The sequence below is a fragment of the Adiantum capillus-veneris genome, chromosome 5 (assembly GCF_014529385.1).
Source record: "Adiantum capillus-veneris isolate H3 chromosome 5, ASM1452938v2, whole genome shotgun sequence".
Taxonomy (NCBI): domain Eukaryota; kingdom Viridiplantae; phylum Streptophyta; class Polypodiopsida; order Polypodiales; family Pteridaceae; genus Adiantum; species Adiantum capillus-veneris.
The window spans coordinates 81,994,183-82,018,141 of record NC_140935.1 but is presented as its reverse complement, the minus strand read 5'-3'; the positions used below and the strand labels follow the sequence as shown (position 1 = coordinate 82,018,141).

General features: G+C 42.9%; 1 protein-coding gene across 5 annotated transcripts; it reads right to left on the bottom strand.

The window, feature by feature from the left end:
• Positions 1-790: 790 nt before the first annotated feature.
• LOC147457604 (PI-PLC X domain-containing protein At5g67130-like) lies at positions 791-19,620 on the bottom strand. 5 transcript variants are annotated; one of them, XM_086512473.1, is made up of 9 exons: positions 19,205-19,613; positions 18,808-18,930; positions 18,541-18,720; positions 17,849-17,986; positions 17,661-17,759; positions 17,210-17,513; positions 6,615-6,838; positions 1,545-1,631; positions 791-988 (listed from the first exon to the last, which is right to left on the bottom strand). In XM_086512473.1, exons 1-9 carry the CDS (start codon positions 19,292-19,294, stop codon positions 827-829), a joined length of 1,407 nt encoding a protein of 468 aa, XP_086368599.1. In that variant the 5' UTR covers positions 19,295-19,613; the 3' UTR covers positions 791-826. The 5 variants fall into 5 exon arrangements, with proteins under 5 accessions (XP_086368599.1, XP_086368600.1, XP_086368601.1 ...); XM_086512474.1 differs by lacking the exon at positions 17,661-17,759 and having other exon boundaries at positions 19,205-19,620; XM_086512475.1 differs by lacking the exon at positions 18,541-18,720 and having other exon boundaries at positions 19,205-19,614.
• Positions 19,621-23,959: the final 4,339 nt, after the last annotated feature.

The window sequence follows — 23,959 nt, the reverse complement described above, 5'->3', positions numbered from 1 at the left end:
TTTACTTTTGCCTTTCTACAAATTCGGATAATTATTTCTTTTACTTTCTAAACAAGTAAAGCTTTCAAAGATATGTTGGAATGGGCTTTACAAAAGATAGAACTAAGTCTTACATGCTCAAAATCTTGCCATAGATATGTCATTGATGTATATTTTTCTTTTTGACAAATTTTCCGCTTTGTTTTGAGATATGATTCAAGAAAAAGCTAGTTTTGGAAAGACAGAGTGAAACCCATGTTGAAGTACCCTTGTGATGATTAACATGGTTTGGCAAGGGCATCTAATGTGCCCCGATATGGTAGGAGCCCCATAGGAGTTCCATATGAATAGAAACCCATTGCCACTTATAGGATGCAAGAGCTAGCACCATGCCTTCCATTGGAGATCATATTCTTGTTTATGAGCTTGGTACATAGTATTTCTCAAGATAAAATAGTGTTATAGAAAAATGGCCATCATCGTATGTAGATTGTGATTTGACCAAACACGAGCTCAAGAGAACCACAAGAAGTTTTGGACAAATTCTCGCAATAATTCCCACATTCTGACTTACCTCAACATCATGAGCTTTTGCGAGGGAGGCACCGCATACCTAGCTAAGTACGATTGGGGGCAGGGGACCGTCAGCCCGGTGCTGCATCGGGCCAGCGGTCCCCCAGCCCCAATCGTACCTATCTAGATATGTTGTGCCTCTCGAGCAGAAGCTCATGATGTTATGCATTGTATGACAAACATTGAAAAAAACTCCATTTCCTTACATGAGAAAATTTCCAAATCTTCTTGTGAGATAAGCACAAAAAATCATGTTTTTCTTTAGACTTGCATTTCATGTTATTGTACATATATAAAGTAAAATTGAAACAACATAAAGCAACGGATAAGGACTTCTTTTGTGGAAATTTGCTTGTGATGTTGCATTTGGTTGAAGCAATGCTGTGGGAGGGTCAGTGGATGAGCTCACGTTACATACCCCAAAAGGTAAATTAAGCTGTGGAGGAAATACCAAGTCCAAAAGTTAGAAAAAAAGAGCTTTTGCGAGATTAAAAAAGCATAGTAATTTGTCAGTAGCATTGAAACATACTCATACAAGTTGTCTTTATGATGTTTAAATTACACAACAATTGGTTTTTAGCTCAGGCTATTTAAAAGCATACTCACTGGTTTCTTATCATCATACTAGTGTGGCCGGCGGCCTTCGTCCGCCTCTCTCTCTCTCTCTCTCTCTCTCTCTCTCTCTCTCTCTCTCTCGCACGCGCGCTCAGACCCTATCTCGCCAGAGCTCCAAGTGCACACATGCCGGACAAAAGAAATGTCGCCACGTGGTAGGGAGGGGGGCCGGAATCCCTCCCCCCATTATATATGTATAGATATAGATACATGGTAATAGGTGGTAGACACCTCTCTACCTATTTGCATCCTCTTCCTATTTTTCACCATGCAAGCTTACCTTTGTATATTGATATGAAGAGACATATTCAACATTTTTAAAAAGCTTTGCAACAAGATTTAGACCTGGTATAAGAGGTTATTTTTGTTAGATGTACCTTGCACACATTGATGTCTGAACAACCACACATAAGCCCTGCATTGACCATATCCATTGCAACAAGCGCACCTCCACCGTCACTTCTCTGCACACATTGGAAATAGGATTACTTGTTGAAGGAATTTCAGTTTTCTGATATCAACACATAAAGATTGTGCATCTCTTCTGTCCAAGGTACTTCATTCAATTCAATTAGACTAGTCTCATGATTGTACTTGTGCCATAGTGTAAGTCTGTGAAAAAACTTTGCAATGCACAAATTACTAGAGATTAATCAAAGGTTTTGGTCAACAAGTCTTAATAGTCAAATTATTCACTAGATCATGTGTAAATGAACTTGATTCAACACAAACCAAACCTTGTTCAAAGTTTTCTTTTTTGTTAAATAGCAAAATTCACAATTGTGAGTGAATCATATTAATCAACCCAAATAATCACAAGGTCTTGTCATGCTCATATTGAGCCATGACATCATCCAGGGACCATAATTACATCAGCTATCAGGGCAACCATCCCAACCAACTCGCCCCCTTATCCTTGATACATAAGGTCCATTAGCATATTCTTCTCAGATCTTTTAATTACCGATAGCCAAGATTTTCCCCCGTCCTAGGCATACCCTCTGCCGACAACAAGGCACAAGTAGTCCTAGACCAATCCTCCGAGTGTTGCTCGCGCCCGAGTGTCCAAATTAGCACTTTGCTTTCTTGTATAATTTTTGCGAAGCTTGCCACCTCAAGACCACCTTCAAACACATGGCGGTTCCTTGTCTGCTATACATTATGTAAGAAGAAGTACCTGACGATTTGAGTGCTGATGAGGATGGTAGGACCACCTGAATTCTTCCCTCCAAGGAATAGATCACTCTTGTTTGGACCCATTTTCATATTTTTCCTGCGAGGCCTTTGATAGTTGGGCAACCCATGAAGAGGTGGGCCAGATTTTTACTAGCCAACCTGCACCCCAAGCATCGATATGACCCAATCCCACTTTCCCAAAGATCCGTTGGTAAAGCATTCCAAAATACCTCCAATAAGAAGATATGGAACCTTGTTTAAAGTTAAGGATTGTGATTTCTTCATAGAATTTCCTAAAAAAGCTCTCTCTCTCTCTCTCTCTCTCTCTCTCTCTCACACACACACACACACACACATGCGCACACACAAAGAGGAATTGACTTATCATAACTCTCCCCTCCAGTGATTGAATAGCCCACATATAGCCAGTGCGTTCTAAAGCCCTACCATCTGATTGTCACTTGAGACTAGGCTCTTGCCATGGGGATACTTTTTCATTATGTGCTTTTCTTACCTAGGGTAAGGGGGCCAATAAAAAACCTCCCCCCTAAGAAGAAACACCTAATGGCTTACTTTATGTAAGCTGAGACTGAGTCTTGGGACACCAAGTGCCTTGTGCTTGAGTGGTTACCTCAACAAATATCCTATTGTAGCCATTGGATTCACGTTCAGTTCGTGCTGGCAACACTGACTCAAATTGCACCCCCGGGTGGATCACGGCGTTTTGCTATTTTTCATACATAGAAAAACACAGAGAAGCCTGCGCACGATCTACTACCGTCTGTGATTATCGAATTGAGGCGTCGTTCTTTTTGTAGGTAATCGCTTCCTCTACCTTCCGATTATGCCCCTCCCTTCCTGTTTCTGGGCAGCACACAATAGGAATTATGTCTTTTCGCTTAGGTGGCCTTAACTTGGGGGTTTTACCCTATGCCTTTTTGGTCTCCTGCATTACAAGAAGTTTTGGACAGATTCTCACAATAATTCTCACATTGCGATTTACCTCAACATCATGAGCTTTTGCGAGGGAGGCACGCATACCTAGCAATGAAAGCGATGGGTTTGAAGTCATGCTAGTTAATGGTATTCTTTGTGTGCTCTAAAGTTTCTTCTTTTGCAAAGAACAAAGGTCATTTAGTCTTGGGAAAAGCACGAAAAGTGAGAGCATATGTAAACAAAATACTGACTGGAAAAGCTTCATAGAAACCAACATCTCTAGAAGGGGTTTGACGATTAAGAAATAGTAAAGACACTGTGCTATTTCTATTTGACCAAAGGCCAACAAGATAAGGTATTGTCTAAAACTTTTTTTTTCCAATCAAAGATCTTCCACCAAGCTTGCAAAAAGCTAAGCAAAAGAAGAACAAAGTGCCCAAAAAGCCAAAAGCCAGGCTAGAAAATAAGTACACTCGTTCCTATATTTTTTCGCTTTCAACAATTTGCTCAAGGACCATCATCTAATAAGATTTTTCCATCATGTCATTGGAACAAAATAGTCTAGATGATCACATATTTGCTTTTGAAAATCCTCCACCTTCAGGGGTGAATGCCGTTGTGCTTACTCACTTGCATCCAAACACACTGGAAGACATAATTGTAGAAGAATTAGTCTATGATACAGATGAGAACGAGCTGATTGGACACATTAGGTGTCGGGTGTTGAACCCGTCAAGAGGGCCATGAGCTCTAAAGGTTCACTATATGTTGTTGATTTTGCACGAGCTAAGAGTTGCATGTCGGATTCACACACCAAAAGAGATTGCCCTTTGCTCTTGGCAACATAGCATAATGAGAATTGAATCACAATTCATCAACCATGATCTACATAGTCATGACCTATCTCACATTTGGATATTTTTGACTAGTTTAGTCTTAGATTATCACTCGCAAATACAATAGATGCTACTTATTTGTAGAGTTTGGTCAGATAATCTTTTTTGAACAATATATGATCATTGTTTTACACTAAGAGTGGGCAGTTGATGTCTTTCCAGATTTAGTTTTTCACGTAATAAATATTTGTTTTTCAAAACACTATGATATACATATGGCTACGAGCAAGTACAAGCTGTGGTGCTAATTTTGAGTTTTTCTCACCAACATTTTTACTTCAGTATACTATGAGTGTGCAATTTGAAGGTAGCCTTGATCACATCTAAGGTCACCTTTGGCTTTTCAAATGAGAAAAAGATTGTGCAACCATAAGGGCACATGGATATAGGTTCATTAGCTAGTGTGCAGCCAAGAATGGGCACACTCTAACATCTATCAAATTGTGGAGCTAAGCAATTTTAGGGATCCTGTTTCGTTCAGTAAAGGCACTCCACACCAGACTCTTCTTCTTTTATGAAGGAGAACAACACGAGTTTTGGGATTTATCTATATATGGAGGGTAAATGTACCCATGGACTTAGACACATGGCACCAAAATTTTTAATGTGTCAGAAGCAAGTCCAAATGCTATAATCAATCACTTGATTGATCTACATTAGTATGTAGCATTCCAGTTTTCAAAAGAGATTGCTTTAGGAGTAGCAACAATAAGGTGGTGGTCACACGAGGCTCAATTATCAATAACTTAGACAAATAACTAAACTGCAATGTGGTCACACGTATCCTATTGAGGCAGCTCAGTACTGTCGAGCATAGCTTTTTGTACATGCGCTGATTGTGGCACACTTGCATTAAAGGGGTTTTGTAATACATTTAATGCGGAAAACTTTCAAAGGAATCAACGTTCTCTCTCTAGATCCTCTCTCTTCTCTACCTACTAGCAAAGGTAATATCCTACATGTAGCTTTAGTTGACTGCCACATGCAAGTGATCATTGATAACTGCCATAGCTCACTTATCACTCATTCAAGAGTAGGAAAGTGGAGACAAGGTCCTACACAAGGCCACTAGCATGGTAAGTATAGGGATTCACAAATATAGCTGAAAGAGTCTATAAAAGGGAGTCGTTGGATGGAGAACATGCATGCAAAGTTACCTCACTCTTACAATATAATGTATAGTTTGGACAAAAAGCTATGACAACCCTACCAACGTCAAAAGTGTTGAAGAGTAAGTACAACTCTATATAAAGCTAGTCCCAAACTAGACTTACTTCATAGAACCAACGAGCCTACCACTCTCAACGATGTTAAAGGTTAACGCTAGCAAAGTAAGACCAAAGGAGCAATTTGCAACTTATACACAAGAAGTTTTAGACAAATTCTCACAATAATTCCCACATTGTGACTTACCTCAACATCATGAGCTTCGGTGAGGGAGGCACTGGTACGATTGGGACAAGGGACCACCAGACCGGTGGTCCCCTCTTCCCAATCGTACCTAGCTAGGTATGCAGTGCCTCTCAAGTAGAAGCTCATGATGTTGTGCATTGTACGAAAAACATTGCAAAAGACTCCGTTTTCCTACATGAGAAAATTTATAAATCTTCTTGTGTTATAGAGGCATGAAACTATATGATGAGCTGATGAGGAGTGGACTTATAAGCTTCTACTCTTATTACATTTATCACTATCATATGAAACATTCCAAACGAAAAAATACCATAATCTCTATGTAAACCTCTATGTCGGTAATGTCATGCCTGAAACACACACACAAGAAGATTTGGACAGATTCTCATAATAATTCTCACAGTGTGACTTACCTCAACATCATGAGCTTCTCTGAGGGGGGCACCGCATACCCTCATCACTATATCACACGGGCATGGTCAAATGGGATCAATGGTGGAGGAGAAAAAGGCGACGCGTGTCAATTATGGACCGTCAGATCTGAGGTTGCCCCGAATTTACAAATTTGCTCCGAATTTACTAATCGACCCACATTTACAATATGACATACTCGAATCGCCTATATTTCAACGTATGCATGAGGGTGTAGTGGTTAGTGCACATGGCTCGTGGTGGGGAGGTCGGGGGTTTGAGACATGGGGTGCGGATCGGCTCAAATTTACAAGCCTACCCGAATTTACTTTTCTTCCCGAATTTACCAAATGCACATCCGACGGCCCATATCACCTCAGCCGTCGATCCCATTTGAGCATGCCCGTGCGAGATAGTGTGGAGGACCGCCTACCTAGCTAGATACCATTGGGGGCAGGGACCGCCCGCCCGCCCGGTGGTCCCCTCCCCCAATCGTACCTGGCTAGGTATGTGGTGCCTCGCGAAGAGAAGCTCATGATGTTATGCATTGTATGAAAAATACTGAAATTTTTATCGTACACTGCAGACATACGATATATGGCAAATGAAAGTGACCTTGTAGAAGTCGACGGCGACATAGTTAGGCCATCGGTTACCAGAAGCTGCATAACAGACGGGCAACATGGCCTTCAAGGGCGCCGAGTTGTATTTGCAGGCCTGTGCTTGCACCGGATTGTCCCTGAAGAAATTTACTAGCACCAGAGACCTGCTCGTAGAGTTCATGGCTGCTGACTCTGCTCTCTTTGGGCATTCTCCTGCCGTCATCCCTCCATTTCCATCTGCACGACACATAATCCCATCAACATTTGTTCAGAAAACTCTAAGTGCAGGTAAGATCTCTCTCTCTCTCTCTCTCTCTCTCTCTCACTCACACACACACACACACACACACACACACACACACACACACACACACACACACGTATGCATACATGCATGGATCCCCCATGGGAAGAACTCGGTTGAATGACTCCCCGTGTGCTACTTTCAAAGACTTGGAAGAAACCATCAGAAAAGTTGTGCATATAAGCACACTCCATTATACAGTGTGAGATACCATTACACAGTGTTCGCAATGCCTCTCAAGCTCTTCTTCCTAGTCATGGACGCTTCCCTCTGGTTGTACCAAGGGCCTGCAGCCAAATGGAAAGTAAAGTAGGTCTACAAAGACCAAGTACAAGTGAGTTCAAGTCCCTCTTCAGCAGACCTGGCCCTATGCCTCGCCACTTGTATTGCAGCATCAAATGAGGCATGCATCTGGGACAAGACACCATGATTTTTTTCATAGGAGAGGGAGTTACGGGATATATTAGGATGCATCTGCACACATCTTGAGAAGTTTCAGGTCATGCTTTTTGGGTGAACGTGATGTTGACACTAGGGTGGTGACTCACGTATATATAGTTGGAGAAATCTGGATTCTTCTACCACGCTTTGGTATCGACAAGGTTATTCAAGGTTGAGAGGATGAGTAAAGATTTCTTTACACATTTTCAGGAGTTCGCCGTTGGGAGCTCAATTCAAGCTTTGCGTGGTTCAACAGAATATGTTAAATGAGGTTCTTGATATTGCCTCTTATTACTTTGATACACTAATTACTGCTGAGCCAATGATTGATGCTATTTCACGGGCAAGAGAGGAGGTTTGCTCTTATGTTTGGCCTGTGGTTATTGAGGACATGTGCCCCGGGAGAATACCTCTAAAAATACCTATAGAACGTGCATTCAAGAGGTATTTATAAGACCCCTTTTCTTTCATAAACCTATGAACTCACGTGTTACACATACATATTTGTGGTGGACCCTCCGGGGATGTGTCGGAAGTTGATGGCTCTATTCTCTATGTAGGACATAGATGATGTAGTGCTTGGCATTGATGGTGCCTCTTGTCTTGGTGAGGATAGATTAACACGTCGTTTCTTCTTACAACATTGGGATGTGCTGACATGTTTTACTACACAGTTTGCATCATATTTTTAATATAGGAGTGATGCCTCCCACTATGTCTTTTGGGTTGATTTCTCTTATACTGAAGGTTGGATATTCCTCCTACTTACGATAGTGGAGGCCGATTACTCACATGTCCTCGCGTATAAGATTTTGGCTTGGATCATTAGTGCAGGATTGCGGCCTTTCTTGCCTGACCTCATTCATGCTTATCATGCTTCTTAGACTCGTTAGTTTAAGATAGATTCATCTTGGACAATATTTTCAGCTTTTATGAGACAGTTGAGTGGGCACGATAGTTAGAATAGCGAGTCGCTATTATGCTTCTCTACTTTGAAAAGACATATGATCGAATGAATTGGAATTTGGGGCTTTTTAGAGGGTACTTTGCAAAGGATGTGCTTTTCCTCCCAATGGATCGTAGGCGTTGCAGCTTTATATAGTTGTGTTTCTAGCACTATCTGTAACAGACTTGGACACTCCAAGTCAAGAATCTACCACGACACCACCAAATAATCACTTCAAAACAGTTCACAGTTCACAATTGATTCAACATTGGCTCGGCGGAGTTCCGTGCCTAGAGATATTGGCCCCAAAGACCGGCGCCCCTTTCGGTATTTCTTTTTGTATTAATCTGAGTTCAAAGTACAAGAGTGCAGGCAAGCGCTCACACTCAGACTCTGCGTCCAGATGCTCTGAGTTGTGAGTGGCCTACCCACTTATTTAAAGAGTACAAGGGATGCTAAAAGCAGAGCCCCCAAAAGCTTCAAAAGCTGAAATTTTAAAAGCTTTGAAAATAAAGCAAAAAGAGACTCTTTCTCTCTCTTTCTGTTATGCTTTAATAATAATAAAGCAATTCTCAAAAGCCCTCTGGCTGCATTGCGTAGAATTAAAAAAACAGCCTTAGCGTAGCTTGGAAAGCAGAAACTGCCGTTGCTTTGCTTTTTCCCTATTGGCGTCTGTACAGCCTGCCACATGGCAAGATCTCCGCAAATCGCGGACGTCCGTACCACAACACGTACAACCAGCCACGTCATCATTTGTATGCAACAGCCAAGTCATCATTCATTCTGCCCATCCCCCGGGACTGTCCATGCTTTAGGGGAAAAGTGTGTGTACACTGGGCAGCCATGTCACAGTTTGTGACATACCCCCCTCTTGAAAGCATTGTAATCGTGTAACCGGCCTGTACTTTCAAAAAGGGCGGCGGTAGACTTTAAACTTAAACCTTATTTGCTTTCACCCATTTAATTTGTCACCCATTTAATTTGTCGCCCACTTTACTTGTACTTTCAAGACACAACAAAGGGGAGAGGGATACAGGCTGCTAGATTGCACTTGTATAAGTAGACCGACACCAGATTGGCCCCTAACTTAGGCGCCCCTTTCGGTATTTCTTTATTGTTCAAAAGAGGGAATAAACGTTGTGGTTCCCTACAAGCTGCCCCGCACAAACTTGGCTGAATTTCAACTGTTTCGGCCCGATTTCGGCAGCATAACTGTACTAGGACCCTTCACAATCAGTATTCCCACGCATTGACTGACTTTCCCGACGCATACGGGCACTTTGCAAAACCTGGCGAGAATCTGCAGCACGCTGAATTCTCTGTTTTCAGCCCCGAAAATGCGCCAGATCACCTGTACAGCGGTCCCCTCGCGTCCCCGAACCTCCTGGGGGTATTAGGGACCGTTTAGGGCCAAAACCCTAAACCTGCAAAAATACACAGCAGGCTGTAATTTACTGTTTCGGGCTCCATTTCGCGTGCCGGTCGCATCCGTAGCAAGTCCTTGAGCTCCCGCACCTGTAAGGCTACTTGCCCTTTGAATCGGACGAGATTTCTGGCGTGAAACCTCTCCGAATTCACCTGTACCTGCGGGTGGATTAGCCGCTAGCTAATCCAGTACCTGTGCAAGAGGCTCTTGCCTCGGCAATCGCACATGAACCCACACAACTGTACATTGGTCAATTGAAAAGCCCACTAGAGGGGCATAACATACTGCCATAGGGGAGAGAGAGGGCAGTGCGTAGCGTGTAGGGCATCACTCCCGGCACCGCACTGTACATAGGAGGGAAAGGAAGCACTCTATAGCTCTTAACCTGTGACAGAAGCTGAAAACTTAGCCTTTCTTCTCTAAATTCAGCGCCAACTCCTCCTTGCATTGGAAAGTGCACCAGAATGTGCCACTTGGCGCATTTACAAGCATTTTCCCGTTTCGGGGTTGCCGCCTAAAAATCTCCTAACTGGTTGCCCAATTGACTTCACGGCAGAGTAAGAAAATGTTCCCCTTGTCATTCCGGAGGTAATGACGCAAACACATTTTCAGGTCCCGAAATAGCAGTTCCCTAAATTTTAGGAGATGTTGCCATTGTATCTTTGTAGGTCATCTGACCTCCTTTGTACACTGTAGCCACACCTAAAACTGAAATGTAGCCTCTGTAGCAAAGGATTCCACTTTGGCTAGTCAATGACCCCACTTTGGCTAACCATAGTCTTTGTCCAACCTTAGTGCTCTCTTGCCCTCAGGCCTCGACTCCCTCTTGGACAGTTCCACACTAGCTATGCAATGCAGGGCAGTTAGATTTCTCGAGGGGTGTTTTCAAAAAGTGAAAGTAAATAAATAATAAGAAAGAAATCAACAAAAAGGATAGATAGTAGTCACACGCCGGTGACAAATCGCCCTCGATTACGCCTGCAAAACAGACAGAAGTCATAAACTGCCTTAGCAGACACATACTGTTAGTACCGACGCATTAGGAACACACATCTAGCACATGTACCAATTGATAGTCACATCACACAACATCACAGGACATCAATAGACATCACAGAACATCACATGACATTCAACATTTTTCATTCGGATTTTAGACCATGATTTACCGGCAATGTAGCTAGCAATCGCATCTAGATCCAGTCGGGACCTCACAAATGTCCGATTGACTAACCCCTATTGCAACCATGTCTATTCAAGATCAATTAGACCAAAATTTGCAGTCATTTCGTCTATCAGTTCCTGCACTTAATTCAAGTCGAGAACAAATCAGTTTCATATTCAAGAATTCCATTTCATAAAGTCATACAACAGAATGCTGTCAACGCTTGAAGTTCAAAGAGACATCAGTGACTCTAGGATTCTAAAATCAAGGCATTTATTGACAAAGGAGCAGAGTAACTCCCCTCTTGTGCATCCCACTGCACGAGATCTCCAGCCAAGCTAAATTCTGGGTTCCATTTGGAGTAGACTATGCTAAACCAAAAGCCTCGAGGTAAAGTTCGCAATCTGAGGAGTACCTGCTAGGTCCACCTCCTCCATCTACTTCGCATCCAATGCAGAATAGTTCTTGAACTTAACCAAGAACCGCCTTCGGACTTTACCTTTATTCTTTGTGTCCTTATGTGCCAAAATCTGTTCAGGAACAAGGATCTCTTCGTTTTCTTCCACTTCAGGTTGCTCATCAGGCTCCCTATCATCAGGCACATCACCTTTAAAAGGTTTCAAGAGACTCACATGCAATGCATTGTAAATCCTCCAAGTGTCAGGCAGTATCAGTCGAAGGAGACATCATTGATCTTTTCAGAGATCTGGAAAGGTTCGTAGTATTGCATACTAAGCTTTGGAAAAAGCCTCTCCTTTCCCTTCTTCTTTCTCAGGCGTGCCTTCTCAAAACGTAAGAGCACCCAATCATCCTCCTTCAATTTTAAATCGCGACGATGGCGATCCGCTGCCTTTTCTGTCGTTCTTGAGATTTTTGCAAAGCCTCGCGGACCTTGGCAAAATCCGTGTCTAGTCGCGCGTATACTCATCCGCTTCACAAATCTTATCTTTCGTGCTTAGGAAGGGTGGAACCTTCGCAGCACCTTCAACAATCTCAAATGGCGCCTTCCCCGTCGAAGAGTGTATGGTGTTATTGTAGGCAAATCCCACCAAAGGTAGATACTTTTCCCATTGAGTCTTCTGATCCGAGATATAAGACTTCAATAAATCTAAAATCACTGAATTGGCAATCTCAGATTGCCCGTCAGTCTGCGGGACGAGAACTGCAACCACGTGCCAATGTTCTCCCAAATTGCCTTCCAAAACAAACTCGTAAATCTGGGTCCCTGTCAGAGACAATCGTCTCAGGCATGCCATGTAATCTGAAGATCAGGGCCACAAACAGTCTCGCTAAGTGATCCGGCTTGACTGTTTTCTTCACTGGAATGAAATGAGCATGCTTGCTAAATCTGTCAATAACAGTCCAGATACCATTGTGACCACTCTGTGTTCTCGGGAGATCAAAAATGAAACCCATTGCAATACTTTTCCATGGGTGGGTGGGTATGGGCAAAGGCTATAACAATACCTGTGCTCTATGCTTGTCAAACTTGACCTTCTGGCATACCAAGCAACTGCGCTCAAACTCTTCCACATCCTTCTTGAGTCTTGGCCAAAAGAAATATCTCTCTACCCCTTTCATGGTGGTAGCGATACTGCGATGACCCGTAAAAGGTGGACAGTGGCATTTGGTCATAACCTTTTCCCTCAACGGCTGTGTATCGCACAACATGGTTTTTCTCATCAAATAGCCATCCCGAATGGAATATCCCGCTACTATCTTCCCATCCCGTATCCGTGTGAAAACGTTTGCAAAATTTGTATCTGTGGCATACTGGTCGACCATATCCTCGAAGCTCTTATGATGTATCGCGGAAATAGCCAGAACCAACGGCTTCCGAGACAAAGCATCTGCCACCACATTCTTCTGTCCCTGAACATGGACAATCTGGAAGTGAAACTGTGACAAGATGTTCGCCCACCGCATCTGCTTTTCCGACAGCTGCTTTTGTGACAAGAAGTAGTGCAAACTCTGATGGTCTGTAAAGACAGCAAAATCCGCTCCGAGTAGGTAATGTTGCCACTGAGTAAGAGCATGGATAACCGCCAAAAGCTTTTTCTCATAAATCTGTGCTGTCATTTCCGGCCTTGAGAACAATCGGCTCTCGTAAGCAATGACATGGCCTTCTTGCATTAAGACCGCACCCAAACTATGACCACAAGCATCACAATATACTTCAAAAGACTTCTACAAGTCCGGCAGAGTCAAAATTGGTCCCCTAGTCAATTTCTCTTTCAAAGTCTGAAAGGCAGTCATCTCTGTGGGTCCTTACGAGAAATGGACTCCTTTCTACGTCAAGATATGCAAAGGGGAAGCAACCTCTGCAAACTTTTGAATGAACCGCCTATAGTACGAACACAGTCCCAAGAAGCTTCTAACTTCATGGACATTCTTCAAATCGGGCCAATCACGGATAGTCTCTATCTTGGTCGGATCCATTTACACTCTTGTTGCTGACACAATGTGTCCCAAAAAGTGTATCTCTGGTAGGAAAATTTCACTTTTCTTTGCATTAATCACTAACTTGTGATCTCGTAATGCCTGAAAGACCTGAAGCAGATGATCTCTATGTTTTGCCTCATTCTTGGAAAAAACAATGATATCGTCAAAGAAAGTGCCAACAAATAGCCTCTACTCTCGAAAAATCTTGTCCATCATCCTGTTCTTTCTGTGCCTTTTTAGGGCACTTCGCAGAGATATGTCCAGGTTCCCCGCATCCGAAGCACTTCCCCTCCCTGATGAAGCGAGCTCTCTCTTGAGGAGTAAGCTTGGGTTGTGCATCCTTCTTTTTTGGGTTGCTCTTTCTCTTTCTACTTTCATTTGCTGAAGTCTGTTCGGCTCGTTGTGTCATGACCTCATCGGTGGGGTAGGTCAGACTGCTAGAGTGAATGGCAAAACCCCGTTACGCATGACTCATCGACTCCTGAATAGAAGCTGACTTCTGTTCCAAGCAGTGATCTCGGATCTCTGTAGGTAGATCCAAGGTAAACCGCTCAATCTGTTCTTTGAACGAGATCTACTTGAATGAAGAGGCGGGTAGAAAAGAGCTCCAGAAACTCTTGTAATAAGCGTCCACTATATCTTTCTTGGTCATCCGAAGGTGGTTCCAAGCAGCTCGTACATCGCGTTCATACTCTTGAGTCAGCTAAGAAGAAATAAAAAGCTTCTTAAATTTCAGCCATTTAACTTGCGCGGTCTTGTTTAAAAGAAGCGTGGACCACCAAGTTTGAGCATTCCCCTTAAAGTAAGAGGCAGCTCTCCGAATCTTAGAGTGCTCTGAGTAGCGTCCTCCCGCGAAAGCGATGTCAGAGTGTTGAACAAAAGACAAAGCCTTCGAAGCATCTCTATATCCCGAAAACGTGTCAAATTTTATTGATTGTCCACCTTCCTTGAACTCTCGAACCTTCCCGCTTTTATCTTCCAGAAAGTCATATTGGTTGGCTTTATAAAAATTCTTCTTCTTTGCTTAAAAGTTGCTGTCGTCAGAGTCTGAACTGTCTGTAGACGAGTCCTCTGTAGAACTGTCAATCACTGGGCGAGATTTAGACTTCTTTGCCTGTTTCTTGCCCTTTCCGAAGCGTTGTTTCTTGCTTTGCTTTTTGCTGAGCTAGAAGAACTGTCGGAAGAAGAAGAAGAAGAAGAAGAAGAAGAAGAAGAAGTAGAAGACCTGGGCACTTCTTCAAATCGAACACGCTTCTTCTGTTTCTTTGCCTTTTCAAATGTCGACTGACAACCCAAATAACCCGGGAAGTCAGTGTCTTTCTTCTGCTTTTTGCCATGCTTTTTAGCTTTGTTTTGCGTGTCAAAAAGCTGAGCAATCTGTGCATCAACCACCTCTTCTAATTCCTTCTCTGAATATTTCTTGTGAGCAGAAGGTTTCTTGAGAGCGGGTTTTAGGGGTGGTGTTGTGGTTTTCTGCCACTGTGCATGCACTTCCTCAAAAGAAGTCTCGCTCATATATTTTGCAAATTTTGGGTCCTTCGCAAAATTGAGCATCATCTTTGTTGCATCGCCGATCAATTGACGATTCTCCATCTCTCGACGCTCCGCCTGAGTAGGCCGAGGCGGGCCATACTCCTTGCCGAAATCTTCGTTGTGATCCCTTCCCGCATCTCCGGATGCAGAGGGAGTCCATTGATTTTTGCCTGAAGCCATAGGTGCCGCGGAAGAAAAAAAAATTAGGGATCCGATTTCTCGTAGAAGAGAAATCGGCCGTGCTCTGATACCACTATAACAGATTTGGACACTCCAAGTCAAGAATCTACCGCGACAACACCAAATAATCACTTCAAAAAACAGTTCACAGTTCACAATTGATTCAACATTGGCTTGGCGGAGTTCCGTGCCTAGAGATATTGGCCTCAAAGACTGGCGCCCCTTTCAGTATTTCTTTTTGTATTAATCTGAGTTCAAAGTACAAGAGTGCGGGTAGTCGCTCACACCCAGATTCTGCGTCCAGATGCTCTGAGCTGTGAGTGGCCTACCCACTTATCTAAAGAGTACAAGGGATGCTAAAAGCAGAGCCCTCAAAAGCTTCAAAAGCTGAAATTTAAAAAGCTTTGAAAATAAAGCAAAAAGAGGCTCTTTCTCTCTCTTTCTGTTATGCTTTATTAATAATAAAGCAATTCTCAAAACTTAAAAGCCCTCTGGCTGCATTCCGTAGAATAAAAAAAACAGCCTTAGCGTAGCTTGGAAAGCAAAAACTGCCGTTGCTTTGCTTTTTCCCTACTGGCGTCCGTACAGCCTGCCACATAGCAAGATCTCCGCAAATCGCGGGCGTCCGTACCACAGCACGTACAGCCAGCCACGTCATCATTTGTACGGAACAGCCACGTCATCATTCATTCTGCCCATTCCCCGGGACTGTCCATGCTTTAGGGGAAAAGTGTGTGTGTACATTGGGCAGCTGCGTCACAGTTTGTGACACTATCACTATCAAATGCCACATTGGACAATAGTTTATCTGTTATACTTCTCCATTTTGAGAATGCATATGATCGAATGGAGTGGCTATTATGCTTCTCTATATCATGTGCATTCAAAGGGTATTAAAAAAACCCCTATACTGACATGCTCTAAGGTAGTTAAACAACCCATCGAGGATATGATTGACTATGTATCTGCATTGATTCGACAAAGACCTCGATGGGTGGAGGAGCTTGAGAGACAGGACTTGATATGGAATGCATATGTCACAGTCTAGGAGGGTCAGTAGCTTGGCGAGAGGACTTACATTGATCGGGCTAGATGGGAGAGTGGTCCGACAACATCTTTACATAGATTGTTTGAAGCCTCTTTATTAGATGTGGATGTCATTGGCAATGTGTATGGGATGTGACTAGGGGTTGCTACTAGTATGCTAGAGATTGAAGCTGCTATTCCTGTTCATTGGCATGCCACGGTTAGACGGGCGATTAGAGGATAGACAACCTTGCCTTCTCACGAGGGGTGATGGGCATTCTTTGCCCCCTCCAACTGGCCAAATATCCCTTGTAATTAGACTCCTGTTTTACTTAGACAGGCCATCACTACATCATCTACAGCTAGCAGTCGATGAGCATCCGCACTTTTTCGAGCCATGGGTTCCCTTGGCAAGCACTCTTGTGTTGATTGTGTTTTTCCCACTGACAAGGCAGCTCTTAGGAGATTATGGATTTTGGATGAGTCGTCTTGGCGGAGTTGATATGGGATTTGGTTAGTGGGAGTGGCCCTTCAAGCAGACTGATGTGGGGGCCAGTCTCCTTTTGTTGAGTAGATTGTTTGCATTGAGCGGTGGTGTCAGATGCCAAGAGAGCGTGGACTAGTCGCATGCTCATGCAAGGAAGCCAACTTGTGACTCCAGGGTTGATGGTCGTAGCATATGCCATGGCATTTGATTGGCATTGCATGGTTGGGAGGTGAGCCGGGCTTGCACTCCCTATACTAGGTGTATATGTTGTATGTGTGGTTGTCATGTTTATGCAGGTATGTAGGAGACAGACATCATGATGCAGGAGCCTTCATTCCTCGTAACAATGTCTGCTTTTTTATCCACTTTTTCCTCCCATCCAGCGATATATATATCCCTGCCCACATGGCCCCCAAAATTGCAGACCTATTGCATAAATGTGCTACTGGCTTGACTGTGCCTGCAAAAATTTGAATCTCTTTTTTAAAGGATGCCTTTTTTTAATTTTCTGGTGGAGCGAACTTAAACCTCTGGAACTTGAGCAGATAATAGGACATGCATGGGCTGAAGTTACAATTTTTATAAAAATCACATTATTTGAGAGACAAAGAGGATTACTTTGCATTACTTTTTGAGCGAAAGAGAGGAAGTTACTGACATTGATTCTCGTTGACGTATCTCCAATTGTAGGCAATGCCTTCGCTTGCCTCCTTTGTGCGGTTGGATGTAAACACGACCAACCGATAATTCTTGGCCACCATTTCTATTATTGTCGGCCAATCTCCTCCACTTTTCGGCATGAGAGACACAGGGAACCAATATTTCTTCAACCCAGCCTCTGTGAACACATTGGTCAGGCCCTTTGTACTCCTGACATAGTCCTCAATGAATACGGTGACAATTTCTGTGGGGTTGGCAAGCAAGAAGGCCTCCACTTCCTTCAAAGCGTTGATGGCAGGCTCCTGTGCTATAAAATGTAGGATCACAAGTTCTAGCTTAAAAAGATAAAAACTTCATAAACACTTTTTTCTATTTGCGTAGGTGGCTGGGTTGGTTTGGGGTGGTTTACTAAAGCATTTTAGCACCAGCTTGAAAGAGCAGGAGATTACAAAGGCGGTGAAATTGTAGCAGACCCCTCCATAAGAGTGGCACAACCACACATTGCCGAGGAAATCATACATATCGAGCATCAAGCCTCTTACTCCATTCTGCATTAATGAGTCATGCATTCAAAGCCACAGATTATGAAGCCTAGTTTCCACACGAATGAGAGCAGGGCTCAAGGACAGCAGATTACCTTGAGTTGGGTGGAGACACTGTCTTCTTGGTTCACGAAGGTGAGTCTGGGAACGCCGGTGTGTGAGGGCTCTCCCACTATTGCAAAGGAATTGTGAGTTGTTATCCAGGAATACCTGTTGAAGGGCAGATCTCCTCTCTATAATGTACACGGACATGGATGTCATTTTTCCAGCTTTCAAACTAATCTGCTTGAAAGAGGGCAAAAGCACAATCGCACAAGCTAGCTCACATACACAACACATACATATCTTGCGCACAAAACATCTCTCTCTCTCTCTCTCTCTCTCTCTCTCTCTCTCTCTCGGGATAGTTTCCTACAACGTTCTTCTTCTTCTCCTCTCTCTCTCTCTCTCTCTCTCTCACACACACACACACACACAAGTGCGCTTGCGTGTGCAAGCGTACATGTTTGTGCTAAAAAAAACCATTTTCTTGGCCATGTTCTTTTAACGCCAAAACCTAGGATGTTTGCCAGGATTTATATGCCCAATTTTTGACCTTGAAAATCAAGCTCCTATCACTTTGCAACCGGGAAATTTAAGCTGGATACACACTGCCAATGCGGGTGCCCGTCACTTTTGATGATGGGCGGGCATGCATTACACACTGGCTACATTATTTTATCATAAAGAAAAATCATTTTCAGCAGCTGCGTCCATCGCATTGGTTCGCCGCCTGATTTTGGCTGACCTGGCAAAAGCTCAACCCCCGCCCGAGCTTGGGCAGGGGGTATCGCCTGTCGAAGACCTTGTCCTCTGCCCTTTCTGCCCTGCGTATCAGCAAACACCGCCTAGCCTCCACGTCTACGCGCCCAAGCTTGGGCACGCGGTCTGTAACCAGCCTTACACTACAAACCAGGATATGTGAACCCTAACGCATGCGCACACAACCAACACAGACCAATTACAAAACTAAATCTTTGCTTATTTCTCAACGGTGCATAAGCAGCGAGCTTACGATGGCAGTGGCATTGGTTGTCATGAAGCGGTGGCATCGGCGAAGCGCATCGCCATTGGCGACACATGTGGAGCAGAAAAGGCCTGCTGAACAGTCGGCACTTCGCAAGCAAACTTGCCTCAGCTGCAAAACAAGGGCTTACACTCATTATACATAATTCCAGGCTGTTATAAATCAAATGCAAAATTATATGGAACCATGTTATGGTTGCATTTTTCCTTCATGGCATAAAAAATTAGTACTATTCTGAAGGTTAGACACCTAAGGCAGAAACAATAGCAGAGGAGCACTTTCACACAATCGGAATGCGTTGAAAGCCTGCTGTGAATGCTTGTTAATTTGATGAGGCAATACACATGTAGAGTTAAGAGGTTTGTGGGTACTTGAGCTTAATTACCTGGCAGTGCCCATTAGAACAAAGAGCCTGGGACCTGTGGGAGCAACACAGGAGGACAATTGCTGCTAAAATGGCAGATGGAAGGTGCATTTTGGCGGCAATGAGGGGAGGTGGGCTGTCGCCAAAATTGCTTGTAAAAGGAGGGGGATGAAGCTCAGCTCAGCGCTAATGATGGTTTGCGCTTTTGCGTGAAGCAAAGGCTTCATGCACGCAATGATGGGCATGAAGCAGTGAGAGAGTAATTGTATTGCGCAATTAAGCTTGATTAGCGTTGTTTAATTAGTGTTACTGAAGCAAACAGAAAAGCTAATAAAGATTCCAGCTGATCAATGCGGCCCACTTGATAGCAATCTAATGATCCATTGGACTTTGCGCGCAGGCGCAGCTGCTTATGAGTTCCTGGGCATGTGCTGAAGCTTTACTACCAAAGCACAATTTAACAACCGTCACTAGCTAAGAGCGTTTTCGCACGCAATGACTTACCTACTTTTCCTCATGTCAACTTGGTTGCTAGTTTTACCTTGGGCAAATGTTTTTCATTTGAACACGTTGGAATCACGATGGCCTCACAATTTTCAAGCACCAATCCAAAAAAACATCCCAGCCACGAATGTAAATTTTTGGAAGGACAAGCAACTAGTGCAAGGCAAGGAGCCAATAAAAGGACAGGTCCCATACTTGGACAAGATGTGAAGAAATCCATTGTATCGTTTTCATTATTTGAACTAGTACGGTCGGTCGCCTTCGACGGCCTCTCTCTCTCCCCCTCTCTCCCCTCCTTATCGCGTGCAAAGGGGTTTTTTTAAGTTTTGGACTTTAGCCTTCAGGTTGCAGATTGCGACACGTGTAAAGGGCTCCCCCTTCCGCCATATTATGTTAGTAGATGCTTGATGAGATCCACATTTTGACATTTTTCTGTATGTAAAGATTTTCACATCAACTATCTTTGACATAAATTTGATTCAAAATCATGGAACATCATAGGAGTTGGAATTGTGAAGGTTTAAATTTCTTTAAATTGGCCCATATGATTTGAGCATCCCTAAAGCCTCTATCACAAGAAGTTTTGGACAAAGTCTCACAATAATTCTCACATTGTGACTTAACTCAACATCATGAGCTTCTGTGAGGGAGGCAATGCATACCTAGCTAGGTACGATGGGGGGCCGGGGACCGTCGGCCCGATGGGGGGGCCGGTATGCGGTGCCCCCGAGCAAAAGCTCATGATGTTATGCATTGTATGAAAAACACTAAAAAAGACTGTTTTCTTACATTAGAAAATTTCTAAATTTTCTTGTGTATCCTATTGAGGAAGTAAATCTAGGCACACTACTAAGATAATTCATTCTTCATTTTGAAGAGGCTTTGGATAAAGGGAGCCTACCTTGTCCTGAGCATCGGCACTTTGGCCTCAAAGGTTTGGGGTAAGGAGCTTTAATTTGGGTGAGGAGATAAAATCAGCTCAAATAATACAATTTCTAGTTATAGTTTATAACTTTATGTATTCCTTTTTAATTTTGTAAATAAAATTGCTCATGCAACACTAAAACTGGCCTAAACGAGTTGATTTTCTAGAGCCTTGTATGAGGCATATACCCTAACCTCTATGAATGCTCGCATCTCTTGAAGAATATGGTATATTGTGGGAATCACCCACAATGTAAATTCGAGTTTGGCAAAGATTTAGGGCGGGACTTGTATATTCAGGTTGCACAAGTTATAGCTTTTAATTTACTTGCACACATGCCTATGTGTAGATGTAGAGTGTGGCGAGCCTAAGAGACACACTACTTGTACAAGCATGCCATAGACCAACCATCACATCAAATCTTGTTGACCTCTAGTGGACAAGAGAGGGGTCGATCCATGAAGCTATGCAATAAATTTGGCATGTAGTACACGTTATTTGTCTCCGTCTACACTTCCCCAATATCACATGGAATCACATGACTATGTGCCACACGGGCTTTGACTAAAGAAGATAGACAGCATGGGAGTTAGTGCATAGGACAAAGCCCATGCCCATCAAACCTCCTCTTGGAATTTGGACTATTCACCAAGTGCAAAGAGACTACACTGCCATAGAGGCTATACAATGTCTCAATGGACCATGGTATCAGAAAGACTAAAGATCCCTCCCCTCTAACAATAGTATCACATAGGACTAAGCTATCCCTGCTATCCAAAAGACTCCATTGATGAGGCCAAGGATTATCTATTTCTTCTTTAAGATGTCATTGCCACTGGAGTAGACATGGAGGCTACTCCCCACTCTTCCTTGTCTTCTTCTTTTTCTTTAGATTGTGCAACATCTTCTTCTTGAATCAACTGCTCCTGCTCTTGCCGTTGCTACCTTTGGTTGGATGCTTGGTTGGTGGAAGACTATTTATGTCACAATGCATACAAAATTTATGCTTGAAACAATCCTTAGAGAAGTGTCTTGACTTGCTACACTCGTAACATTTCTTTTTATGGGATGAACTCGGTAAAGTTGATGAAGATGCAATTAAAGCTCCTCCTCCATTTGAAGTTTAATTCTGGAAAACGATTGATCATCTCTTCCTCTTGTAGTGAATTGACAACATGCTGAAATGGGTTCCTTCTCCTCGAATATTGCAACTATATGATTAAAACATGAAGCCAAAGCACTCAACAGAATTCCAATCTTATCATCCATGGGCCCCTCACATTGGATTTATGTCAACAATGTCTATTGACTGCACTAGCAATGCCATCCCTTTGAAGCAAGATTCTTGTACAAATTTTTCTTGAGGCTTACATTATTTTCTTGATCTTGGCACTAAAGTTTTTCTCTAGAATTTGCCATGCTTAGACCATTGTGGTGCATTTGTATGTGGGTAGAAGGATGGTAAGGTGGATCGACAAGCATTGTCACGGACATAAGTTTCTAACACTTAAAAAGTGCATTTTACGAAAAAAAACATATCCAATATGAAAAATGGGTTGAAAAAAAATATGGGTGTGTAACGACCCAAGAATGTGGTAGTGAACATGTTATGGTTGGAGCCTACAAAGCGGAAACTTTATTCTGTGTGTGTGTGTGTGTGTGTGTGTGTGTGTGTGTGTGTAATGCTTCTTTTCGCTAGAGATAGGGCATCGCTTCTTAGTGAGGCTTGAATGTAGCTCCTTCTCCTTTAGCTTTGGTAAAGCTTCATATCGCTAGAGGCATGTGTTGAAGAGGATGATGCTAGCCATCTGCAAGTGTGTGATAGCTAGAGGCAGGTGCTGAAGAAGCTACTACTAACCATTTGCAAGTGTGTAGCTGGAGGCAAGTGCTGAAGAAGCTGCAGTCAACCATCTACAAGTGTCTGCTTAGTTGCCAACCATCTGGAAGTGTATGAATAGTTGGTACAATGCAATATGAAGAATCTCATGTAGAGCGATCACAAGAAGCACCGGCAACTCACACAAAGAAAGGAAAAAGGACATTATTAGGAAATACGAGGCTGAGCATAAACGAAAACAAGGAGAGCGGCCAAAACTAAACAAACAATTCAATGTTCTTAAAAAAACAATGTGTCAGTGAGCATAAATATTATTAGGAAATACGAGGCTGAGCATAAATGAAAACAAGGAGAGCGGCCAAAACTAAACAAACAATTCAATGTTCTTTAAAAAACAATATATCAGTGAGCTCAAAAGACGCAATATTTGCAATGAAGTGGCACGTTGTTTTGATACATGCAAGAGGGGCCTAAACTCAACAATAAAATAACAAGTCTTTGATCAACTCCTCCTACATTCGTCTTTGAAGGACGTTACAAAATCAAGGGAGGTGTAAGTTGTTCAAGCAATGCTTGTCTAAAATATTCAAAACACCCTAACAATTGTGAAGCAACCGAGATCCTTAGATGAGCTTTTCTTGAAACAATCTGCTATGCTGATGCTAGCGAACAAAAATGGGTCTTTAACATCGAAGGAGCTAAACATTGCAAGAGCATCTCGAGTTTTGGGAATCCATAAGAGGAATTTCTACTAAGCCAAATATCGCTCGAGGCAGGAAGAAGAGGATGGTTCATTGCCATTAGCAACATGCCGAAGACAGCAGCGTAGGATCACCCTTACCCATGAAGTGACATTGTTTATGAATTCTGGACTAGTGAAACAAGGGTCGCTCTGTGCAAAAAAGATGTTCACTTACATCAAACATCCTATTGATTTGTTGGACATACCACATGTTTAAAAGATTACCCTCTCTCTTTAATACAATTTATAACAAAACTTTTCATGTTTTAGTACTTGTTGGAAGTGTGCCACCTTTTAGCAATGTCATCCCTTTGAAGCAAGAGTCTTGTACAAATTTTTCTTGAGGCTTATCTTACTTTGCTTGATCTTGGCACTAAAGTTTTGCTCTAGAATTTGCCATGCTTGGACCATTGTGGTGCACTCGTATGTGGGTAGAAGCATGGTAAGGTGGACTGAAAAGCATTGTCCTGGACATAAGTTTCTGGCACTTAAAAAAGTGCATTCTTTGGAAAAACATATTCATAATGAAAAATGGATTGAAAAAATATATGGGTGTGTAACGACCCAAGAACGTGGTAGTGAACATGTTATGATTAGAGTCTACAAAGCGCAACTTTATTCTCTCTCTCTCTCTCTCTCTCTCTCTCTCTTTCTCTTTATATCTCTCTCTTTCTCTCTCTCTTGTGTAATGCTTCTTATCGCTAGAGACAAGGCATCGCTTCTTAGTCAGGCCTGAATGTAGCTCCTTCTCCTTTAGCTTTGGTAAAG